The following is a 25,802-nucleotide window of genomic DNA, read 5'->3' as shown; positions in this document are numbered from 1 at the left end:
TTTATCCATCTTCATTCTTTGCTAGCTTGAGACATGACAACATATTCAGATTCCATAGTAGACAAAGCAACATAATTTTTTTTCTAAAACACCAGGTGATGACAATACCACGACTAGTAAATAATCAACCACCAGCAGATTTAGAATTATTTCTATAAGATGCCAAATTAGTATCACTATAATAGCCTAAAATAGTAGAATTATAATTAAAAATTATGTGGGGATTGATAACCTACTCTGGTAGGTTATCAATCTATCCATTTCTTTTTAGACAAAAAAATATCCTTACTTTTTATAACTTTTAAGAATATTTTATCTTTTTATAATCCTATATTGACTCACCCTCTCAACTCCCAATTAATACTCTCTTTCTCACAGAATTTTTATCCCTAAAGAGAGAGAGTGTGTACTCTCTCTCTTTCTATTTTGACGCACTCTCTTTCCCTCTAGCTATAAAAATTCTGTGTGTGAGAGAGTATTAATTGGGAGTTGAGAGAGTGAGTTAACATGGGATTATAAAAAGACATAAAATACCCTTTAGAGTTATAAAAAGTAAGAGTATTTTTTTGTCTAAAAAAAATGGGTAGATTGATAACCCTAACAGAGAGTAGGTTATTAAATCCCTCTCTCTATATATATATATATATATATATTTATATATGTATGTATATATGCATGTATATATGCATTGATTATGCTGGTATTATTATGTTTGACCACCATTAGAATTTATTGCTTAATATGCATCAAACATCAATGACATTAATATTAATGTACTAGATCATTATTAAAATTTATTGTTCAATATATAGTAAAAATTTTGTTATTAAAATTGTCTATATATTATAGTTTATTAAATTATTATATTGTATTTTAGGAATAGTTGAAAAAAGAGAAAAAACCATATCTTGTACATTTTGTAGGATATCAATGGTGGGAGTTTTTCTATGAAAGCTCCTATGTAGAGTTCTCCATCTACGTATAAATATCGATATTAATGACGAAAATCTTTACTTGACCATCATTAAAGTTTATTTATTAATGTGCAATAAAATTTTTGTTATTAGAGCCTCTTATTTATTATGATTTATTACATTGTTATATTATATTTTAAAAATAATTAAAAAAAGAGAAAAAAAGTATTTCATGCATCGCATGCAACCGATATTTAAATGCCTATATTGATGAGTTTTTCAATGGAAGTTTTAGAGTGTTCCACTTATTTTGTGGATTTCAATTTTGACGGTAGACCATCATTAAAATTTGCTGCCTAATATGTAATACAAATTTAGCTATTCAATTTTGTTTATTTATTAAAATGTATTATATTACTATATTTTATGTTAAAAACAGTTAAAAAATAAAAAAAAACGTTATTCTGTCCATTGTGAGACTTATCCTAGTATTAATATCATTTTGCTATCAAAAAAAAAAAAAATCTTATAGCCATTAAAAAAATTAGATTGGGGAGATACCTCGAGGGGAGTGAAGGGCAGTTCTGCACGTCGACAGAGATTAGAGACTCTGCTGGAATCAAAATAGGAATATTTTTATTTTGGGGCCTAACAAACTTGATCACCTCTCCTGCACGAATCTAAACATCCGGCACGTGTGGAAGGAATGCTGGCTGCTGCCTGGTACGAATCTAAACATCCGCCACGTGTGGAAGGAATAGTGGCTGCTTCCTCGTGGGCCTAAACAGCACCCTATCCGAACCAACGAATAACGGGCCCTTGTTAGTTCCTATCCCGCCATGTCAGACGTTTACCTATCTCAAAGTTCGAGCCCCGATTTCCCCCCCCCCCCCCCCCCCCCTCCCAAATTTCCTTCCTTTTGGGTTTTTCCACCCTTCTTTCAAAACCTATTGGTTCACCCCGCCGATTCCCGGCCGTGAATCTAGGTTTCCGGCAAAGGATTCGAGATGGGTTCTCCCGAACACCCTAACTGGTTCCTGGACTGCCCTCTGATCGACGACATGCCGGTCCCCGAAACCGATTTCGCGGCGCCGACCGGCGGGCTCAACTGGAATCCTCAGGGGTTCAATCCTTATCCCGATGTTAGGTATTTCGGATTTTTTTTTCCGGGATTTTGTGGATCGAACCGATTTATGCTGTTAGGGTTCATTTTTTATCCTTGTAATTTTATATAGGATGTTTTCGTTTAAGTTTGTTTGACTGATTTCATGTGCGTTATGGGTGTTACAGATGCTCGTGATTAAAGTTCTTGTCGAATTTTATGAGATGATTTGTGAATTTGAGGAACTTATGGATTGAAGTGATGGTTTGGGAACAAAATTTTCTCTCTTTGATTGTATCGTTCAGTAAATTGATTGTTCTAAACAATTTGCTACACTCTTGCTTATATACTTAGTTGATTGCTATTTGGTTTAACGGTTATGCGATCTGACCGTTTTTTGCGATTATATTCTCACTTTGCGAATTTGAGTGTCTGTCTTCGTATGAGTTCACTTTTGCTCTTCGCCCAGCAGATTGATCATCAGTTATAAGGTCAATAAACCATATAATAATTCGAGTTACCTTGCTTATTTCTTGGGTCTGTTTCTTCTAACACTTTTATAGTTCTTTGTCTGGCAGCGATAAGTCATGTTAATAATCTAAAGTTATTCTGCGGTTCTTTCTCTGAGTTACATGTCTAGGTTAACCTTGATATAGTTTCTATTATTTCTGGAGTGTTCAATATTGTTGGTTGGTTCAAGTTATAACAGGTACGTTTTTGAGAGCCCAAGCATCTGATGTAGTCCTAGTTGATGGAGGCTACATGTGAATGATTTAGTAGCATATTCCTTGGATCAGATTGGGGCTGATCCAATCAGTAGGATATAAAATGCAGAAGTTGTTTGCAAACCACAAAAGAAACAAATGCAAATGGTGTAGAGAAGAAACTGTAAGGAATTGAAGAAGAATAAAGAGGAGAATGATGAGGATAAAAGGAGGCCTGCAGCCTTGAATTTTCTTCAACTTATTCTATTTTTTATTTTTCTTTAACCTGAATTATCCACACAAAGGGCTTTCTCCTTTATTAAATAGCTTGGACATCTGGATGGCAAATTTTTGGCCCTATGGCTGGGAATCTTTAATAAGGTGATACCATTCAGCCTTATTCAACAACGGAGATCAGCTTATCAAAGCTTATTCTTAATTAGTTGGTTACTCAATTAAAATTTACTAAGTCATTTCTTTTGAGACTTTATAAGCAGTCAGTTATTTGAATATCTGGCAAAGATAAAGACTAGGAAAATTTATAAATGGGATTAATTAGGGCATGCTGTTGCTGTGCATTGACATCTAGGTGGATTATGTTTATATGAGTCATTGCCAAGATCAGGTATCATATTTGCAGCCTTGTATTAGACAGGTATTTGGTTTGAAGTCTATGTTGTGGAATTGAAAACTCATTCTTTGTGTGGAACATTCACCAGTATGTTCTCTCTATCTGTATTTTGTATGTACTCATGCTTCAGGAAGGCATTTGAGGGAGAGAATTTGTGGTGGAATGTGATTATCTAAGGATATGATGTGGGCGAAACTATCCATCTACTAATTGAATAGGAGAGTAGGAGGATGGCGAACTTTTCAGATTATCAGTTAGAATTGTTTCTAGAGATTAAATCTGACATTTTGATTAAGTCAGGTTTTGCACACCCAATAAAGTCAAAAAATAGGATACCTCAGAGTGTCAGGGCAAATCTCCATCTTCAGCCCACAGGATGCTGCCAGAGTGACAGGCTACATAAGCAGATAGATGAGAATTTGGTATTTTGCTCCAAAGTCTACAAAGACATGTTCTTTTTTTTTTTTTGTTGCTAAGATGGGTGGATCATACCTGACGAGTACGGATATACCCAATAAAGTAAAAAAATAGGATACCTCGGAGTGCCAGGGCAACTCTCCATCTTCAGCCAACAGGGTACTGCCGGAGTGACAGACTACATAAGCAGCCACCTAATCCACAGCCTCATTGGCTTCGCAGTATACATGGTCTGGAAAGCCCTTCCATCCCTCACCATAGCCCAAATGTCCCGGAGCAATGGGTGGTCACAACCGTTACCCCTTGGATCCTCCCGGATCCAACTGATAACGGTGGCTGAGTTACCCTCAATGATAATGGACCTGGCCTGTAACACACACCGGGCATGGCGAAGGCCCGTCCAAACAGCCCTCAGCTCCGTACTCGGAACCGAAGTGTCAAATAACTGACTGCCTCCAGCAGCCACAACTCTGGTAGATGAGTTCCGAATATTTAAATCCGCACCTCCCCTCGTGCCACCGTCCAGGTCTGATCCATCAAAGTTGACTTTGAGGAAACTCGGAAGTGGGGGCTCCCAGGTGAAAAATACCGTACGAGATGCTGTCGAAGCAGAGTGGGAACCCCAAATGTCCCGAGCTGTCAAAGTCTCTCCAACAGGGATGGTGTAACATAGCTCTGCCGTCTGCACACGGGCACTCCACACCACAAGTCTCGGCGACATACGCCGTTCGCCAAAAATTTGAGCATTCCTGGCCAACTAGATCTGATAGGACGTACCATCGCTCGAACTGCCTTCTTACGAAGCACCGGGGACTCCGAGCCCTGACGCATGGCCTGTAAGAACTGGTCCCTACGACTCCACACCTCCCGCGGGACCCCTACCAGACGCCAAGTCACTCTAGCCCATGTGCACTGAAACAAGGCATGGTCAACCGTCTCATCCACACCACAAACCCCACAATCCAATAGGATCCTTAGTCCTTGTCCTCCAAGAACAGCTCTCGTGGGGAGATGGTTCCAGACCATCTTTTAGAGGAACAACGCAACTCTTGGGTGGAGTCCCAATCGCCAGATACAGGCACAGTCCGGCCCAGGCTCATACTCCTGCCTAAGAATGCGGAAAAGATCGCCCATCCTAATGCTGGTTCTAGTAGAGGTACTCCACACCCACACATCTGGTTCGCCACTTTCTGGTAAAGAGAGGGATCGGACCCGCTTTGCTAGATGCTCCCTGAAGAGTTGGGCCAGTTGAGTCTCATCCCAACTGGCCCCCCGGGGGCCATAAGATCACAGACATGTAGGCCCTCCCCAGCCTCGACACTAACCGTAGTCGGCCAAATCCGTTGGGGAAGGGCATCGACCTATAGGTCTTCGACCACATCGATGCTATGCCCGTCGCCTATTAGTCATCGGGTGTGAACCGACACCGTAGGCAAGTGCCTCGCTATCTCATGCGACAAAAAGGAACATTTCCATCCTCCTCGAGCCCAGTCCTCTAGGCCCACCCCCCATAACGGGTAGCCATGATCCGGCTCCAGAACCCCTGCGGCTCCAGAATGAAATGGATAGCATGCCGGACGAGGAGTAGCTCTCGTCTCTTCAGGGGAGACAGAATCCCTAGACTGCCCTCACTGAAAGGGAGGCAGATATTCTCCCATGCCACCAAGTGTACCCCTCGACCCCCTCCATGCGAGCCCCATAAAAAACTCCGAAGAAGTTGCTCGATCTTCAGTTGTACTGACCTCGGCACCACCGTGTTTACCATGAGATAGATGGGCATGGAGCCCAGTACGCAGGGCCGGCCCGAGCCTTAGGCGATCGAGGCGGTCGCCTAAGGCCTTGGGCCAATGGAAGGCCTCCGGGAGGCGGGAGCAAAGAGATTGAGAGAGGGAGAGAGGGAAGTTTCTGTGTCTGACCGTGACCAAAAGGAAGCAAAGGCCCCATATAAAACGGGAACAGGAGCTGGCTACGAGTCTTCCCCCTTGATGGAAGGGAGGTGGAGAGTTTCCTGGCCTGCAGAGGGGCAATTTGGGAAGTTGGGGACAGTAGTTTTGTTTTGGGTGGAGAGAGAGAGAGAGAGGAGGGATTTGGTTGGCTTGATACACGCTTGAAGCCACTCTTATCTTTCATCCCTTCTCTTTTTTGGTTTTGGTCTTGGTTTTCCTTCCCTCACATTACTCCTGATCCAGCTGGGCCATCCGGAAGAAAGATAGGGGGATTGGAGATGGACTTCTTGGAGGGTGGAGATTCTTTTAGTTTTCTCCTCTCGGTTTCTTCTCCCCTCTTGGGTGGTAGAGAGAGAAAAGGAGGGAGGGGGTTGAATGGTTGCTGTGCTGTGATGTTGCAGTTGCTGCTTGGGTACTCACTTGAAGGGGAGATGGTGGGATGGGACTTTTATTAATTAGATGGAGTGAATTTCCCATAATGACCCTACTTTCTCTTATAGAGAGGTTCCTTTATGGACAAATTCTTTTCTTTACCTTGATCATGAAGTGCCATGGGATGACCTTTTCCTATTCGGCTCTTGCTTGACATGGTAAAAGTATTGCCAAGCATTATCTCAGTTATTTAATTAGTTTCATGGCCCTTTATTTAGAGTAATTACTTTTATGTGCTTCCATTCAAGAATTATACTAAATTGAAAAGGCTTTTTGTAAGGTTCGCCGGACCGACTGTACCGGCGAGCACCGGCACCGGTACGGTTCTGGTTTGGTACCGGCTTGGAACCGGTACCGAACCGGAGCCACGCGCGCGCGGACGTAAAAAAAACAAAACAAAAAAAAACGCGTCCGCGCGCGTCCGCGCGCGTCCGCGCGCGTCCGCGTCAAATGCCACAGAGTGGCATTTAATGCCCCCACGCGGGCTGGCAGCCCGCGTGGGCACGGTGCCCCATGCGGGGAACCGCGCTCAGGCGCGATTTCCTGCTGGAGACTCGCGCGCGGGCGCGGGTCTTGCGAGGGGAATCGCGCGGGCGCGCGTTCTCCTGTCGCGCGTCCGCGCGCGATTCCCCAAAAAAAAAGACGCGTCCGCGGACGCGCACGGACCCGTCAAATGCCACAGAGTGGCATTTAATGCCCCCACGCCCCAGCCCGCGTGGGCACCGTGCCCACGCGGGGAACCGCGCGCGGGCGCGATTCCCCAGCAGGGGAATCGCGCGCGGGTGCGGTTCCTGCCCAGGGAATCGCGCACGGCCGTGCGTTCTCTGCTCGCACGTCTGCATGCGTTTCTTAAAAAACAAAAAAAAACGCGTCCGCGCAGACGCGTTAAAAGCCGCCCACGCGGGCTCCAGCCGCATGGGCGCTCTTCCCCGCGCGCCTACGCGCGGGAAAGAGTGGCTTGGACCGGTGGCCGATTCGCACCGGTACAAGCCGGTACCGGCCCGAATCGGCCCGGTTCTAGCCGGTCCAATTACGGAACCAATTGATTCCGATCCAGTTTGGGTCAGAACCGTTTTTATACGCTGTACCGTATCGGTGCCCGTCGACACCGGTTCGGTACAGGCTGAACGGACCGGTACAGGTCGGTTCAGCAGACCATGGTTTTTTGTCTATCTTTGTTAGATTCATGTATCTTTGTTGAAATTGTGTACTTGATAGCTATCTATTTTCATATCATTTTTTTAAGTATTTTATATTTATTAAAAAAAATATGATTAAAAAAAAGAGGCCTCGTTCATTGGATTCGTGTTAGGCCTCCAAATGTATTGGGCCGCCCCTGCCAGTACGGATAGGAGATTGCGGGTATCTGAGTGTACTGGGTTGGTGCAACGGGTACAGAGCAGGCTAGAGGGTTGGCGGGCAGCGTCTCTATCTATAATGGGTAGAGTAATGCTGATCAGATATGTACAAAGACATGTTTAGGTATCAATAATTTTGGGAGCTTTTGTCCATACCGGAGCTTCTTGAGAACTGTTATTTCCTTTGTAATGCAGAGTTTAGGTGCTGGAGTGGGAAATTGGAAAATACCCTCTGGAATCCTGCAAATATCTCATTGAAGCTGAAAGCTTAGTAGGACCTTAAAGATTGTAATATTGATCTTTAGGGTCCAATTAAAGAACTTAACTCTTGGTTAATTCTCTTGAGTTGGGCTTTTGGTTGTAGCTGTTAAAAGATTCGCAGCTGGAAATTCGGCATTTCAAGTGCAATATGCCTGTGGTTTCATCTGTTGGATGATGCTTCAAGATCACTATTCAGGAGAATTTAGGTGGGTGCGGTTTGGGGAGGGGGGTGGGTGGAGGATGGAATTGATTGGATGGTGGGTGCTCTGCAAGTCAAGTTCCCACCAACCGTACATACAAGGGCTTGCAACTTGACTTGTGACAATGCTGTGACTTGATTTACAGCAAATGAGTGCAAGTTGCAACTCCAGATGCTGCAAGTTGGGAACTTGCTGGTAGAGAAGCACTGCAAAAGGCAAGCTTGTAAGTTCCACGTAGAATGCTGATTTGTAGGATAGTCTTTCTTAGGCTACCCATCAAACCTAAAATTCTTCTGGCTATCATGCTTCGGGAGTTCGGTGTTGACAATATTGATGTGGAGTGTGCACTGATAGACAAAACATACCTTGTATCGTTTGGTGCATAAATTAATGAACTTGTGGCTGAGAAGTGCAATAAATTGCACGTGTATTCAACTTTTGGTGCCATATCTATGTTATTTTCCATGGATAGAAGTGTTAGTTGTACTGTTGGTGCCACATCTATGTTACTAGGAGTGTGACTTGAAGTTGGTTTCGGTTAGGATCAAACAAGCCCCTCAAACAAAATATCCTCTACTGATGCGACCTAACCCACCAGCTAACTTATCTAACTCTCAATTCGATTCCAAATATTTTAACCCAAGTGAAGTTTTGTCAGGTCTTGTTAGTTAGGTTGAGTTATGTTGGCTCAAGAAAGAGTTGGGTTAGGTTGGGAAAATAATCCATGTTCTGTAGAATATAGGCTGTTTAGGTCAGTTCGGGTTAAAAGCTCTACAAATGCATGTTACATTAGTTAGGGAAATGGATCAGGTTGGCGGGGAGCCTTGCCATAGAAATTTAGGTTCGGTTTAAGGTGGGTCAAGTTCAATGGTGGATGCAATGCTCAACTTGATATAAATGTTTTGAATGTCAAATTAGCACATAACTAAGCCAAAGATTGATACAACTAATTAACAATACCACATATTTTACGAAATTAATGAAAGTTAGAAAAATTGATCTGATAACATTCGTAAGGAAAAATGACATGCAACATCCATAACAATAGCATTCTTCCACATCATGATAATAAAATAATGCCTATATTTTCTATTTTATATGATTTAGTTTGGATATAACAAACTTTAGAATTGTTTAGACATTATCCTTTTTAATACTAGCGCTAGTAGCTAATAAAATCTAAAATTTAGAGTCAAAATTAAACGATCATGGCACCTTTAAATCTAACTAAATCTTAGTAAGAAACTGAAGTTTTCTTGAAAATTTACCTTTAGGCCAAGCTCTGACCAAAATCAGTTTTGGGGCTATGACTTAGAACTAGATTTGACCAGTCACTTCATTGGTTTGGGTCATTTTGGCTCTCCTTTCATGTCTTGTTTCGATCCATTACTAAATTTTCATGCTATAACCTTTAAACTAATTTCTGTTGCATCAAATTGGATTCATCTACATCCTATTGGCTCAGGTTCAATTTGATCGGATCTCAATTAAGACTATGTCAAATCCATGCATCTCAATGTAGATTTTGGTCTAAGTCAGGTCAAATATGGGTCATTGCCTTTTTTTGGTTCTGTTTGTATGTTTTCAACTTTTAGTTTTAATTTTTAGATATAAAAATAATTGGCTTTCCCTTTTTAGCTAGCATTTGGAACTTTCATAATTATCATACTATATTTATTAACTATCTCCATTTTTACTGTTTCTCATATTATATATGACATTGACTTATACTTGTACATTATTTATTTGCTTATGAAATTTTGTTTTTAATTACTAAGAGAATTAGTACTTTTGGTGCTAATATATATTTTCCTTATACTTTTATATGGTAAGACTTTTTTATATTCCCTGCATTGTGGGGGTATTTTCCTTGTAATATTTATGTGGAAGCAATATGAATGTGACACTATGTTAATTGGATGCTTCTTCTTGTTGTGTTCAAATATTTTTCTCAATAAAATTTAAAAGTATATTCTGTTGTCTTAGAAAGTAGGCTTTAACCACTATTTACATCCCAAAACATGAATCCCTTGCCAGAGTATTGAATGTGACGCCATGTTAATTGGATGCTTCTTGATCTTAAGGATTTGCCGTCCATAGATATAAGGGAAAAAGAAGTTGAGGGATGCTTGCACATACATTCATGTATGCATGCACACACACATAGAAAGAGAGAGGAGTTAGTGCACATATAAATATGTAAAAAGAAGCTCTAATACTCAACCAAGCACTGATCCACATTGCTAAAATGGATTTAGAATTAATTACGCAAGCACTTATCTGTTTCATTTTAACTTGGGAAGGAGGATCAATTTGTTATAATGAAATACATGTACCTGGAGAATTCAATTTAACTTTGGAAAGAGGAGTGCCAAGCTATTACACTGAAATGGAATGGATGTAGAAGTGAGCAACCAAATAGCAAAACAAAACAATGACAATGGAAGGGAAAGAAACTGAATCCAAGGTTCTCTTTTCCTTTCTTTGAAAGATCAAGTTGAAGTGAGGCCAATCCTCCTCACTTTCCCTTGTCTCCTATCTGACTTGCTTGTTAGGCTGCTTTGGGCGTGTCTTCAATTTAAATATGTTGATGTCATTAGACAAAATCATTATCAGAATAAATTTAGGAGGGGTTTGCAAGCTGAAATTTGTGTGGCTGCCAGGTTATGTTTATCCAACACATCATGAGATTATGTTACATGGGTTTGGGTATGGGTATTGGGCATTGCTGTGTTTAGAAATCGGAACCATCCTATTCCCAAAATTTAAGAGACTTGGCTTGGCCCAAAATGATCTAAAAGTTGCATAGGGGTATGCGGACATATTGAACTTTTGTCTAGTGCTAATCTAGCTGTTTATCTTGTCTAATCAATCATATAAAACTTTCAACTGGGATCTCTTTGATCTCAATATAATAATATACGAGCATGTAACCCGCATGATGCATGGATATATTTTTTTTTCTTTTTTGGGATTGTTTTGAAAAGTAATAAATTATATTTAGAACATTATGTAGGTTTGTTGAAATTATCATGGGGCGTTATTATGATATTGTAATAGCTATTACTTGAGCCATGGAGTAAATTACATATGCGTAGCTAGTGCATATATTATACTAGATTTCAAGGCTATAGACATGTTGATTGGCTTGAGTTTGAGTTAAAGATGAATTATGAACATGTAACTATTATATATGATTTTAAAAATATTTTTATAACAAATTTAAAATATATATACTTTGTATTTTTCTTTTGTTATATATAATTGTTATATTATATTAAATGAAATATGTATGTTAATATATTTATTTGAATTGTTATATAAATTCTTTTGTAATTGTTATAATGTTTATATATCAAATTAAAAACCATTATTCTATAGCTTGCAATTGTTTCAATATCAGCTTTCTTTTCCCGTGGATTTAATTAATCATATGTTTCACCTTATTAATGATAATATTGGAATATGGGGAGGAATTAATACATGGCTTTGATTAATACATTAATTTAATCAATACATGTCTTTCATCTTATTAATTATAATATACAAGTGTTTTATTATATTAAATAAAATATGAATGTTAGATATATTTATTTCAATTTTTATATAATTTTTTTATATAATTATTCTAATGTTTATATGTCAAATCAAAAACTATTATTCTATAGCCTGCAATTGTTTCAATATCAACTTGCTTGTCCCATTGATTTAATTAATCATGGCTTTCACTTTATTACTGATAGTAGGGAATGTGGGGAGGAATTAATACATGGCTTTAGTTAATACATTGATTTAACCAGTACATGGCTTTTACCTTATTAATGATAATATGGAGTGTGAGCAGGATTTAACACCCATCATTAATATTAGTGTCCATGTGGCTAGTGGAGAGCTCAGTACGTGACAGCCTACATTTTATTATATATATTAGATAATGACTACCCTCAGGTCAACCAGATCTGAAACAAGATCCGGTTGGGTGAAATAGGAAGACATGGTTTTGAGAATGAAGATCCAAGTCATTGAATGTAATCTACTATCTTTAAACTACCTATAAACCAAAATTCATGTACTTTTGGGACCCCTTGTCTATTGCATCAACTTGTTGCAAATGGACATTTTAAATAACATGATACAGCATCCATTTGTGATCACTTGATGCATAAGCAAGGGGTTGCTAACTCTCTAAAATATATAATTTTTGGTTTGTAGGTAGACTAAAGATAGTAACTCACATTCAATGGCTTAGATCTTCATTCAAAATGCTATCATTTGATTACACCTGATCGGATTTGGCTTCAAATTTGGTCAGCCTAAGTGTAATCTACTCATCATATAATTGTTTATTTCCTCGTTAGCCCTCCTTTTGCAGAGAACTGCATAAATTCCAGTGGACCAATTGTTACTCTTTTTGGGAATAGAAGGGAAGGCCTACATAGTGGACTTACTTTGGTGCAAACACTTGGGGAAACACTGCTCAAGTTTGGAACCTAGAGCCTCCATTTGGAGGAGTGCTTGACCACTAGGCTTATACTTAGTTCACAACTAACTCTGCATTTTAAAATCCATGTTTTGAACAAAAACTGTTAGTTTAGTGTCAGTTTCAGTAAAAATTTGTACTAGCTGTTGATTTTGCTAGTCTTTTCCATGTGTGGTGCACATGGTAGGTGTAATACATGGGGATTCACAGAGCTCTCTCTCTCTCTCTCTCTCTCTCTCTGTGTGTGTGTGAGATAGTGCTGGCGTATGAGAGAGTTTTGCTATTTAATAAGGTGCAATTCTTATACAGAGGCTCTGCTATTGTGGAGCTGGGTGTTGCATGGGTAATAGAAATGTTGCTATCAATTGTCAAATTGGAATAATAACTTCTTTAATGTGCTTTTATGTATAATTAGTGTTTCTGTTATTTTTCATTCCTTTTTTTCATCTTTTCATCTTCAGTATTCTTAACATAAATCTTTCTTCTTCCAGTGTGGAAATCAATGGCTCTATTGCAAATTCTGATGGCCACAAGGAAGCAGGCTCTCAAAAACGGTTTGACTTGTTCAATTTGAGATTGAAAATTGGAAATTATGATGTTTGTCATTAATCCCTTCACCTTATTTTTTATTATTTTTTAATTATAAAACATCTTTGAGTTACAGTATGAGGTCAGAATCCTGTAGTGCACCTTCCTCCAAAGCTTGTCGAGAGAAAATGAGAAGAGATAGATTGAATGAAAGGCATATCCATCTTCTTATCCATTTATTCTCATGCTTATTCACATTGTTTTCTTATGACTGTCAAAATGACGATTTCACCTTTTGATTGACTTCAAGGTTTCTGGATCTGAGCTCCATCCTGGATCCTGGAAAACCACCAAAAATGGACAAAGCAACTATCCTGAATGATGCTGTGCACATGGTGACTCAACTGCGTACCGAAGCACAAAAGCTTAAAGAGTCAAATGAAAGTCTCCAAGACAAAATAAACGAGTTGAAGGTTAGCACTTAGCAGTAATTCTCTTGTCATGATACTCTTTTCTCCACCATATATCTACCATATATCTTTTTGGAAACTAAATGTTATTTTCTGTCCACTCTAATTTAGTGGTATAATTTATTTCTCATCAATTTTCCTAATTCTGTAATTATTAACCTTTTTTTTTTGCAAAATGTTGAGCTTTATATTTGATGTTGCCATCTAAGATGTCTTCCATTTTGTGTTAATTCATGGATCCAAATGCCTTGTATTGCTTGAAGGTCAAATCACATAGATGAATTTTTAGAATAAGAGTAATGGCTGAGTGCTGCTTTGTCTTTTGGGTGACTTTGAAAGATATCATGGTCTGAAAACTACCCAACAATTGACACAAACTTAATATATCAAGATATTAGGGTAATGCTATAATGGTGAGTGCTTCTGAGAGCAGGGAATTGCATAGAGGGTACATTAGCACTTTGAAGGGATTATCTGTGGTTGCATGAACTTAAATTGGACAACAATATGGTTGGTAAATACCTGTAAGGTTGGTCTCCCTTTCTAGCAACTATGCTTCCAGTTGTCATGGTGAACATGTCTCTTGACCATGTTAGCCTTGGTTAGGAATTTATCACATCAATTTTTCAAAATCTTTTCTGAGTTGGTGGTCCAGAGATGGAGCTTGTGCCTAGTGTCCTATATTTAGTTTTTCTGTCATATTTTTTGACCACATCTTCTATATTATCAATTTGTGGGGTGGAAGATGGAAGAACTAGCAGGAATTTTGAGATGGAGGACTGGATGATGGAAGTGAGGGTCATTCCTCCACCAGTTACAAAGAACAATATCTGTAAGATTGCCCCATACTCACCCGTGTAATCTGCCAGATTCAAACTCTTCCTCAACACTCAGTTGCCCCCGAAGGGCATAGACCTTTTTATTTTTCAGTTTTATTAATGTTAATTTCAATCATAAATATTTTAGCACACATGTTACTATTCAATTATTTTAAATGTGTCTGTTACTCGCACTTGTGCCTTTAGTCATAAACGGACACTATATGCTAAGCCCTAATTTAATTGGATTTGGTCCATAAACATTCACCTAACTCTTTTGTTGCAGCTGGTTTGTGGGAAGCATCTCACCGGTACTTTCCTCACTGCCAGGGGTCTTCATGTGAATTGGGAATGTTGTGGATGCATTGGAATAGTGGAGGACCATGACCATGTGTTCATTCATTCACTTCTCTCACAGTTTTGGGGGACTTTCAGCCTCCTTGGGCCTTCCACCCAGCCCTCTTGTTTAAAATGGATGCTGCCTCTGCCAGCACAACTCAGTAACTTTTGATGATTGTGGCCCCTGTGATTGTGGCCCTTGTCATTGTGCAGATGCTAAAGATTTTTTTGACTGATGCATGATGGGCCAAATTTTGTTGAGTAGTTTGATATATCTCCCTTTAAAACTCCGTTCCTCTTGCCAAGCTTCATAGTGCTTGGGAGGGCATGGTTGTTCTTCTTGGAGGTAATCAGATTTCTTGTGAGATTCTATAGCAGTGACTTCATGAATTATGTTTCTGGGTCTGTCTGGTCTGCATCCTTGCCTGCTAGACATTCATACATGTTCCTTTGAGGCCCACCACATATGTCATGGGACAAACTAATGCAGTTGTTGTCTCACTGGCGAGGGGACGAGTCATAGAATGCTGTCTTTTCTGTAATTTTTCACTTATTCCCATGATCTTGCTTCCGTGATGGCATAAGTTCGAATTTTTGTTAGGATTATGTAGTAGTACTGTTTTGTTACGAAAGAAAAAAGATAATTTACACTCACAGTATTATTTATATTCTATTTTATAAACATCACATACTATACAGTTTATAAGAATTCTATGCTATCTCCTCATGTAATGCATTGTGTTAGATATTTGAGTTTGATTTGATGTAATTTTATTAAATATGCCTTAGAAGGAGAGGACCTAAGGTATTCTAGGAAAGGATATGACAAATCTCAAAATAATGTTAGAGGTGACCCTAAATAGGAATATTTGGCAAGCACATGATGAGGAGTCATGTGGGAAATTCATATAGGAAAGTGCATGACTTGACGCATTTGGAACTGGACTTGATAGCCTGAGGAATGACATTTCATTTTGCAAGTTATTTCTCCCTCGATGCTTTCATGAGTTGGTCCTCGCCTTTCAAAGCCGGGAGGAGGGCCTTGCTCGACTGGAAGGATATGATTGGTTTCAAACCGGAGGAAAGAATGATGTTCAGTGGCTCTCCACAGTCGACACGGCCATAGCTAGAACAGGCCCCTGTTCGCCCTCGTAGGGCTCAAGGAAAAAGAGTTAAGGTTCATCTTCACTTCAAACTCACTTCCGCCGACGACTCATTTCCCCCTTCCAAGAATCAGTCAGCTGCATCATGTCAATAATGGTTCAGGTGAGGCAGGAAAGAAAGAGAAGGTCATAACTATTGGGAACTTAACGTGTCTTGTCAAAACAAAATTGTGTGTGGTAAAAAATAAGTAATCTATTCCCTTTTTAAAAAAAAGATCTTGGAGATTGTGTAATGCTTACTGCCAATCTATTCGTTTATACAGTAGTGATATTCTTTATTTCTCTTTTCATCTTCAAAATTTTATCTATTGATCTATCCATAAATCTGACTGCAAATAACTGGGACAAGGCCAGAATGCTATGGTTGTGCTTATTTCTTTATGCTAAGTATTTAAATCTAGTTACAAGACTGGGAGTTACAAATATCTGAATCTAACTGGAAAAGGTTTAAGATATGATGCCTGGGTCCATCTCTAAGATTTTAATGTTAAAGTGGATCAAGTTATTGGAGTTCTTCAGCAACCTAGAGAAAGCCATAATGATAGACATTTGGACATGGGAAAAGTATGACGAAAAGATGCCAATTCTTTTAGGGTACTTTTCGAGTTTTGAAATGTTTAACATGGACTTATTTGCCTTTTAAGATTTGTTTTGAATTTCTTGAACAAATCAAAGCTTCAACTAACACCGATCAGTAACTTAAAAGGGAAAGGCATATTTACCACGAATATTTTTGTTTTGTGAGGAGCATGTAATTTCTGGCTGATTCAAGGGAGGACTGTTCATGGTCGGGACCACCATTAGGTTTTATTCCATACATTGATGTTCTGTACTTTCTTTTATTAGTGCCAAGTTTCAAGTATTAGTTGATCTTTTTGAGTTTTCAGCTGAGACTTACATATCTTGAAGTCACAAGAAGAGTTAGTTGGGGTCTTGCCTCTGCTAACTCAAGTTGACATTAAAAAAAGGCCTCTTAATAATGCTTGTACCATTGAGTATAGTAGGGACTCCCAGGATTGGTTTCAAGAATGGTGATACAGGAATGGAGGTGGCTTGACAATTTGGAGGGTTCCACACGTACAATTCTGTATAGTTAATTCTGAGGCAAGGAGTATACTGCAGGGAGCACTTTTTTTTAAAAAATATTTTTGTTCTTTGTTCCCTTTTTATTTATTATCCCACTTGATATATGTAGGAAGTCAAACTGTGAACTGGACATCACCTAGTTGGTTATGGAATTTCATATGATTTGCTTTGATTTTTATGGATATGAAATTGAGCATTACAAATGCTGATTGCTGAGGAGATAGGAGATATTTTCTGTAAAAAATAGTGTGAATACATTGGTTTCACTTTGGTGGCTGGGTTAGTAGTTTGGGTTTTCTTGTTAGTTCTTTTAGGGAAGTGACCGTAGCCTGGCAGAATAGCACTACATATCAGTCTAAATTTTGCTCTCTGTAACTTGGCTCTTACTGATATTGGTACATTTAACTTCGATTTCTACTGATAAATTCTTTTATCTATCATTAATCTATATTAAGTTTGAGAACTATGACTTGTTTAGCATGTTTATTATCACTATATACTAAACTGCAGTTTATTGTTCTGCAGGCTGAGAAGAGTGAGCTTCGCGATGAGAAGCAGAGGCTCAAGGCCGAGAAAGAGAGTCTGGAGCAACAATTAAAACTTTTGAACCCACAACCAAGCTATGTACCGCCCCCACCTGTAATGCCGGCTGCTTTCTCTGCTCAAGGGCAACCTACAGGACAGAAGCTGATGATGCCTGTCATCAGTTTCCCTGGATTTCCTATGTGGCAATTCATGCCACCTGCTGATGTTGATACATCAAAGGATGCTGAAACATGCCCACCTGTTGCTTAAGCAGCTGGGCCATCAAGCCGAATTCTGCCCAGTTTTAGCTTATGCCAGGAATTCTGATTTTCTTATTAAATTCAGGCAGCACCTTTAATTCTTTGTTTCAGCTGAAATTTGGTTGCCAAGACCATTACTGGATGTTAATACAGATATTTTATCAGGGACCACCTCTTTAACTGTCACTTTAAAATAATCCATCCACCTCTTTCTGTAAATGCCATAATCGTGGGGATAATTCATCCCCATTTTCTAACATAGAAAATGTGAAGATACTCTAAACTGATTTTGTGGTTCTTTTTTTTTTTTAATTGATTATTTTGCAAGTTGTGATATATCATGGGTTGCTGATGCTTTAGGGATTTACTAACTCAAGGTGAGAATTTCATTATGCAGCAAACTATCTTAATCTATTATCTTGTGCTATTTATCGGAAAAATGTGTTATTACATCAGAATTCTGTGAGTGAAGTTTGTATACTCTGGTCATGTGCTTCAGGGATTGATTTGTTCCAAGTAATCATTGTTTATTGTGTTTGTTTGCAGGTATAACTAATTCTAGTTCACAATTGTAGCATGTTTCCAGCTGTCTACACAGCAAACGATGTCGTTCGACCCACTAAGATCCAAAGTGAAGCCAATAAAATCATCAAATTCTTTTCTTTTTTTTTTGATTTTCCTTGTTACATCTAATCTGGATTCTGACCTATTATCAGATATTTGGTTTTGAATATCTGATAACGGATAGCTGTCAATTAAAATAGATTAATTTAAGACTTAATAGATGCCCTTCAATTTCAAAATCATCATGAGTGGGAACCTATAGTATGTTTCTTTCATCATTTTTGAGGAAAGATCTTCCATTATTGGCACCCACGTGCTTCTCCCTTACTGGTCCTCATATCTTAGGGTTTGCTGACCTAATCTCTAAATTTATATTTTCCATGCTAGCTATCAAAAATAATTTTCTTTATGAACTTCTAATATTTACTGGAATGTTACTCAAAGCTTGTTTCTAATTTATAGAACGTGCCACCCACATCCCAATAACCCACTGTTTTTTTTTTCCCTTGAAGACCAACCTAGTGATCATAATTTCGGCATTGACGAAGACTAACACTACCATTTAGCAACAAGTGCACATAAAGTTTGTTGTTCAGCTTCTCAAGGCGATTAATTTAGGAAGATTTGCTCATATTCATATATAAATTGAGGTCAACTCTTCCAGAAGGTCTACGATTAACCATGTGAAGAGATCCATTAATATCTGCAACCGATCTAGCCTCATTTCTCGGTAAGACGACCTCGGAAGTTGATTTTAATACGTGCCACTCTTCATCGACTCAAGACTTCGTTCATTTTTAAATACTCGTTGCACATGATATAGTTCATGCATCAGTTTGGGGGAAAAGAAGAAAATGATTAGTCCAAACGTACTCCTTCTGGTTGTATTATGGCTTCCAGCATAATAAATTAAAAACCACATGGAAATAAGAACCAACAACTTCATCTTATTTGACACAATGTCCATCAAAATCTACAATCCGATAAGAGCTGGTGGATTGCGAAGAATAAATGAACTTCAAGTACATGAATCAAAAGCCAGAGGTGGTAGGGAAGAACTAAACAATGCCAAAGAGAACCACAGCCAAAGAACAGGTGCAAATGATAAGTGACATCTAAATCTCTGGCACTAAAAAGCTCTCACTCATGGTGCTCAGAAGGCCAAAATCATCAGCAAGCCAAACCCGAAAATCATCGCAAACTTGGCCTGCACTGTGTTAAGACTATTAGTTGCCGATTGTTCTGGGGGTGGTGCACTCGCCCCGGGTGGCGTAGGCGGCGCAGGTGATCCTGAAGGGCCCGCAGAACCGGGGGGAGAAAGTGTTGGTGGGGTGCCGGGAGACGTCGTCGGAGGTGAACTGGCGGCGGCCACGCTGATCTCGACCTTCATGCCTGAAGCGCAGTGTCCCGGCGTCCCACAGATGAAGTACCTATTCCCCGTGGAATTCAGTGGGATGACGGTGTTCCCGCCGGTGTGAGTGTCTATTGCATTGCTCGTTGAGCATGAGTCGTAGTTGGCCTTTGTCACCTCCACAACATCGTGGGTCGACGTATATTTGAAGGCTGAAAAGAACAAGAGCTTACAAAATTAGTTCAATAATGTGATATCTCATATGCTGGGGAACTTCATGCTTCGACTCGAAGGAAAAATTGTAAAACTAGAAGTTAATTTGGACTAGACGCATGATTTAAGGTATACTTTCTTGAATATAATCATTTCCCCCTATGTAGGTGGTTTTATGGAAATACTGTCTCCAGGATGCAAAGCCCTTAATTCCTATATTTTTGGGTGCCCATACTTATGTTTTAGAATACACCCCAAGTATAACATACCAATACGTACATACTTGTGAATTTGTAAGAGTGAAAACATGGTTGTAAGAAAGAAGAGATAGCTTGTAAGAATAAAGAGAAGGATTATCGAAATATGTCGAAGTGCACCGTATTATATAGAAGTGAAAAAATATTACTCTTAATCAAAAAACTTAGCCAGTCAAAATTTCAAACTTTCTCCTGCAAAGGGGAAACAAGTGTTTCTTTGTTAAGGAAAAAAAAAAGGTCAAAAATTTCAAAGAAACAATTAAAAATCACCACTTAAGGATAAGAAAAACCAGAGTTATTATGAAAACAGTAAAACTCTTAACATCATATCCCTTCGTGAAGTTCTAGCTTTATAGGTGTGTTGAAGTCCTGAAAAGTGCTAGCTGGAGCTGAAAAATTCCTTGAAGGTAGAAGTATGTTTAAAATTATATACTTACCGTGGTCATATTTTTCCTCTTAGGAGCCTATATGAAGTTGCTCAAAAATGATTTTAGACTTCTTTTTTCTGAATTTTACAAGTCATTAACTTTAGAGAACTTCCACACATATTCTTTTCTTCCTATTTTGTCAGGAACTTTACAATAATATGGCTTTCACAAACAGATGATGGCTTATTTTTGTGAGAATTGTGCTGAACCGGACATTACATGTCAAAAAAAAAAAGAAGAAGAAATAAATTAAGGACAAACGCGGTCTATCTCTATTTCAATTTTCTAGCTAGGCTCATAGATAGTCTATATTTTCCTTGACATAAAAGAGGAATTATGAAAAAAGAAGGGACTTACTTAGGGTGTCACCAGGGACAAATTTGATTGAAGAAGCCCATGTTGCATAGTTGCTTGTTTGATCCCACTGACCAGTTGGTCCGACGTCATAGTTCTTGCCCATTGCTAGCTCTAAGAAGGCAGCTATTGCTGCAACAACAACTAAAGCTTTCAATGGTGCCATCTTTGGCTCGAAAGAGAAGGAAGGGGCAGCAAAGGAGATGTGAAGAAGGGAGAATGGTTAGTTTGATGAATGAGATCGATGCTTGTGGGTATTATATAGAGGCTTGTAAGAGGAGAGAGACTTTTAGATTTGAATGATGGTATTTTCCTCGTTTGAATGGATGCGCGTGAGATATTAAAAACAAAATTAGGACACAAGAGTAGGAACGTGTCATGATAGATAGAGCCAAAATAGTTGTTAGGCATTTGAAATCCAATTCCTTGATAAAACACCGCGTTAGATGGGGGTGTTGACTAAATTGTTTGCATAGAACATCATGAGTGGTCCTGAACAATGATGTTTTTCTAATTCTGAAAAGGTCTAAGTACATGTCTTGTTCGGCACAGTTACTTATGGTAGGCCAAAATGATTAGAGGTTCATCAAGTTTGCTAATGGCTTCTGGATAATGATTATATCAGCAAATTAGTATTTTCACTGTTGTGCAGGCCATAGAGTTTTTTCAGCCATGCCCTACTTAGATATTACTGGACATATTAATAGAACTTTTCAGGTATCGGCAACCACGACGGCATTATTAAGAAGAGAAAAAGAAATTAATATGTATCAAGATTAACCTGTGACTACTTTAAATTAACCAAATTAGTGGCTCTACTTTCCTCTAAAAATTGCACAATGTTACTTGTTTAGAAATCTAGTGTGACATGCAAAACCACAATAAACTAACGCTTTCATGTTCCACATTGTTTTTTAAAGATTAAAAAGGCATGCATTCCATGAGGAGGCTAGCTACATCCAAGTGTTTAGATTGTATATGGTGTTAGGTGACATACTGCACATGAATTGAAAATAAATATTTTAATTTCACCAACTTACATAACTAATATCTACTAGTTGCTTTCTTGAACTGGTCCAAGGTTGTATTTTAGATCCATTTTCTCTAGCTAGTTGAGGTCTTTTTAATTTTACTCTCTGATGAATGAAGCAAAAATCCTTGATAATGAAATGAAAGATAAAATAGCACTTGGACAAAATGAGATCTAAAAAAAGCATAAATCTATGGACATTTTTTTTGAAGTCGTGAATCCAATAAATCGATGTCAGAAAACACTAGTCTTCTATTTTGTAAACCTCTATGCTTTGGGAGTATATACGACATATTATTCCATCGCTGCCTTTTATCTTTTAAATTTTTGTGTAGATTTCATTTGTTAGATATTAAAGACAGTTGGAACAATGGAAACTACCATTATTAGCCTATGATAACTGGAACAGCCACCTTTGGATCATGTTCTATCCAACACCAGCTTCCAACAGTGTTCCTTGGGCCACCCGAGAGCGTTCCAAATGCCGCACTGTCTGTGATGCAGGATACCCACCTTTGTTCCTTCTTTTTGCTGGAAAAAATGGCGACAAAGTCAGAACTACTTTACTAAAGAGATGAAATGGTCAGGAAGGCCGGCCGAGCCCCTAGCTGAAAGCAAAGAATGGGGAAAGAAGAATCTGCAGAGACGTCGTCAGCCAGGAGTATAGAATTTAAGGCCAAAAATAAAGCACAAATAGACTTAAAGACCCGACCCTCTATCTCACCACCTAACATCCATGAGTGGCTCCGATTCTGAAAACAAAGCAATATTTTAACTTGTGGATTGGTCATTGTAGACCGTAGAGATCTCCAGTTAGACCAGACTAATTGTTTTTAGCCTCTCTGGCACAACTAGACTTGGAAACTTGGCTGAAATCTTAGTTTCGTTGGTGATTTTCCTAGCTCTGAGATACATGTTTTCCGAAAAAAATGGATAGATATTATATTAAATTTTCAATTTGAATGTTTAGGTAAAGATTTCTTAATCTAAAACACGGTTTTGTTCATTCTCATTGTGTGTGATGAGGAGATAGTTGTTTGTATATATGTTGACTAGCTGTATGCCCACCAGGGTTCCTAACCTAATCTTTCAGGTGATAGTAATTGAAAGAGTTTCTTTGGTAGATCATTTTACCCTTGTAGAAAATACAAATTATGTTAATACAGGTAAAGGGGTACTGGTGCAAAACTGCTAAAATTTCCTAATTAAACAGTCAATTTTCTACTCTCTTTTTGGGTAAAATTAGTTTTTTGCTTTTATGATCTGCAAGCACGCAGAGAAGAGAAGGTTAATTATCCGATTAAGGTTTTTTCTTCGTTATTTATGATTTATTTTTTTTCCTAAAGAGTGTTACAGGACTACATATATTATTGGCTTAATAATGTTCTAGTTATAACTGTTGGTGTCCCTGTGAAAACCAACAATATGCATGTGAAATTAACAATCTCCATTTGAGATTTCGCTAGTTCAGCCATCTTCACACACCTGGTCAAAGCTCAATGATCATTGGTGATTGTCACCCCTCATGAATGATGATCAAAGATATAAAATATATATAACAATATGTAGTTGTTAGGGTCCATCTGCTAATAAATAAGTTGACCGAGTTTGCATGTTAGGTGAAGTTATCTAATAACCTTATTATACTCTTCTATTCATTTCGTTGCCTGCGCCTTCATAGTATGGCCAACATTTTCATAGAATGAAAACAACTAAAAGAAGTTTGGAATATGAGGTTGCTGGGTAATTCATCTATTTGAAATAATCATATTGTTATTTAGGTGACTTGTTGCACATATTTTCCCGAACAGTTTGGAGGGTATGATGAAAATATATGAAACCGGTTGGAATAATTCTGAATTTGCCATAAGTTTTCTTCAGGCATCTATTTATTTTTTAAGCATTAATATGGTAGCATATAAATAGTACTAAATATTAACTAGACAAATTGTCAGGCTTGACTTGGCTCCAATTCATCCGAGTCGGCCAATTTGACCTAGTGTGAACTCACTAGCAGGGGAAGATTTGTTTGCCCAATAGAACACTTAGCTAAATGGGGGAGATCAAAGCGGTTCTAATAACGATAGATTGTGACCTCCAGAAAGATTCAAGGTCAGCCACCTTCGCAAAATGGCCGAGAAGGACAGGCGGTAAAGCTCAAAAGCATCATCCTTTCTCCCTTTATTCTCTCCATTTTTTCCCTTGATTTTTCCTCACTACCACCATCCTCATTCAAATCCCTTATTCTTCTTATGTTCCTGAGGGTGAAGCGTAGCTATATCGTCGCTGATTTCATTAAGCGACTAGTGATCAGACCCTCCCTCGTTTCTAGATTTGGATCCCCTTTTAAGGAAGGTAACCCACCGACACTCTCCCTTTTCTTATCCCTCTAGCCTCCTTTCTTTGTTGTCTATAGATGCTTGAGGGTGTTGGCATGCTCGTTAGATCCCACTACGTGGTTGGTGGTTGATCCTGATCCCGGTGATGGGTGGCCCTATTTCGAGATGACCATCCTTGTGTCATGTTGGATTCAAGCTGACCCATCTCTTTCACTTCTTGTGTTGCAATCTGGCTTTCGGATAGTCATCATTGACTTCCAACACTTGGCACCCTCCTCTCTTCTTTCTTACCTATGGAAACCAAGATGTTGGTGTGCTTGCTGGATCCTATCGCGTCGGCAAAAGTTGATCTTGAGCATGGCTTAGCTATCCCATTTTGAGATAAGCTAGGTCCTATTCTGTGGCAGAGTTTCGCTTTGCAGCAGATTTGGATGACCAATGGTTGAAACAATGGCTAGATTTTGATGCTTAGTTGATGGCTAACTCGAGCCATTTTCCCCCGTGGCCATGTCCTTGATTAAAGCCCTATTGTGTGCACCCTATTTTCTTCTTTTCTTCCATTATTGCCATCCCCCTCATCACCATTATGGCCAGTAACCTTTCTTCTCCGTGTCCCTTTAGCGCATGAGAAGCCACGGTAGGTCATTTGCATATCTTGTGGACATGCCACATATTGAGAATAAGGGGTCTTCACCACCCTTTGCTCTTCATTCCCTCATCTCTCCCACTCCCCTTCTCTTGTGAACTCGATTCTCTCTCTCTAACTACTCTTCTCTCTTATAGATAAAGGGGAGACTATAGATGCACTTGACTTAGAGGACAGATCCCACACCTAAGGTGACCGCAAGCCCTAATCCATTATCAGGTCAAGGGATAGATGGTACCCTAGGGGCAAGATAGGGTTCGGAGGCATGCACCCAGATCTTGGCCACTAGTTCGTAGATCTAGGGTCACAACTCCTAACTTAATTGGATCTTGGGTTTTGGCGAGTTCCACAAACCTGGAGATCGCTAGTATACCCAAGAATTTAAATTAATAACTGAGTTACTTTAGAGCAAACCTAACAATTGATTTGTTATGATTTGTGTAGAGATAAATTATGAAATTGGTTATTCATGTTTTTTAAAAATTATTAAAATATTTTCCAACTTTATACATACCTTTGATTGATAAATTTAAGTTATTTGAAATAAAAGTATAAAAATTATTTAAGGATAATCATATTTGTTCTCAAAATAATTATTATGAATTCTATACATGAAATGAAAATTTTGAATCAAGCATAAAATGCCTACTTGAGCTTGGCAATAGATTATGTTATATCGAAGTTCGTGTTAATCTATTAAGACGTGACTATACTGTATGATATGGTTGATTAATTATTGTTACTAGATTATGGATATTGTATGGATCACTCTCTAGTTTGACTATGATTTGGACCTAGCCAACAAGGATGATTGTTGGCCACATCATGATTTTGGGGTTAATATTTCTCTTGGGTTTAGTCGGGCAGGTTTGATCACTGGCACATGTTATGATGGGCATATTTTTTTGGCCTAGCCAGTTGAGGCTAATCGCTAGCACATGATGATTGAGGATATGTTTTATGTTCAAGAGCTAGTCTCCTTTGGA

General features: G+C 38.7%; 2 protein-coding genes across 2 annotated transcripts; one reads left to right on the top strand and one right to left on the bottom strand.

Annotated features, from left to right (window-relative positions):
• Positions 1 to 1,732: 1,732 nt before the first annotated feature.
• On the top strand, positions 1,733 to 17,932 carry LOC103696577 (transcription factor ILR3-like). The gene is made up of 5 exons (XM_008778250.6): positions 1,733 to 2,061; positions 12,937 to 12,999; positions 13,110 to 13,187; positions 13,284 to 13,446; positions 17,375 to 17,932. Exons 1-5 carry the CDS (start codon positions 1,922 to 1,924, stop codon positions 17,642 to 17,644), a joined length of 714 nt encoding a protein of 237 aa, XP_008776472.3. The 5' UTR covers positions 1,733 to 1,921; the 3' UTR covers positions 17,645 to 17,932.
• A 1,189-nt stretch (positions 17,933 to 19,121) lies between these two features.
• On the bottom strand, positions 19,122 to 21,047 carry LOC103696576 (umecyanin-like). The gene is made up of 2 exons (XM_008778249.5): positions 20,805 to 21,047; positions 19,122 to 19,761 (listed from the first exon to the last, which is right to left on the bottom strand). The coding sequence occupies exons 1-2, from the start codon at positions 20,965 to 20,967 to the stop codon at positions 19,352 to 19,354; spliced, it is 573 nt and encodes a 190-aa protein (XP_008776471.1). The 5' UTR covers positions 20,968 to 21,047; the 3' UTR covers positions 19,122 to 19,351.
• Positions 21,048 to 25,802: the final 4,755 nt, after the last annotated feature.

The sequence above is a fragment of the Phoenix dactylifera genome, chromosome 8 (assembly GCF_051530095.1).
Source record: "Phoenix dactylifera cultivar Ajwa chromosome 8, Ajwa_hap1_PhDact_Kaust_v1.1, whole genome shotgun sequence".
Taxonomy (NCBI): domain Eukaryota; kingdom Viridiplantae; phylum Streptophyta; class Magnoliopsida; order Arecales; family Arecaceae; genus Phoenix; species Phoenix dactylifera.
Note: the sequence above shows the minus strand (reverse complement) of the source record. Positions and strands in the feature narration are given on the sequence as shown.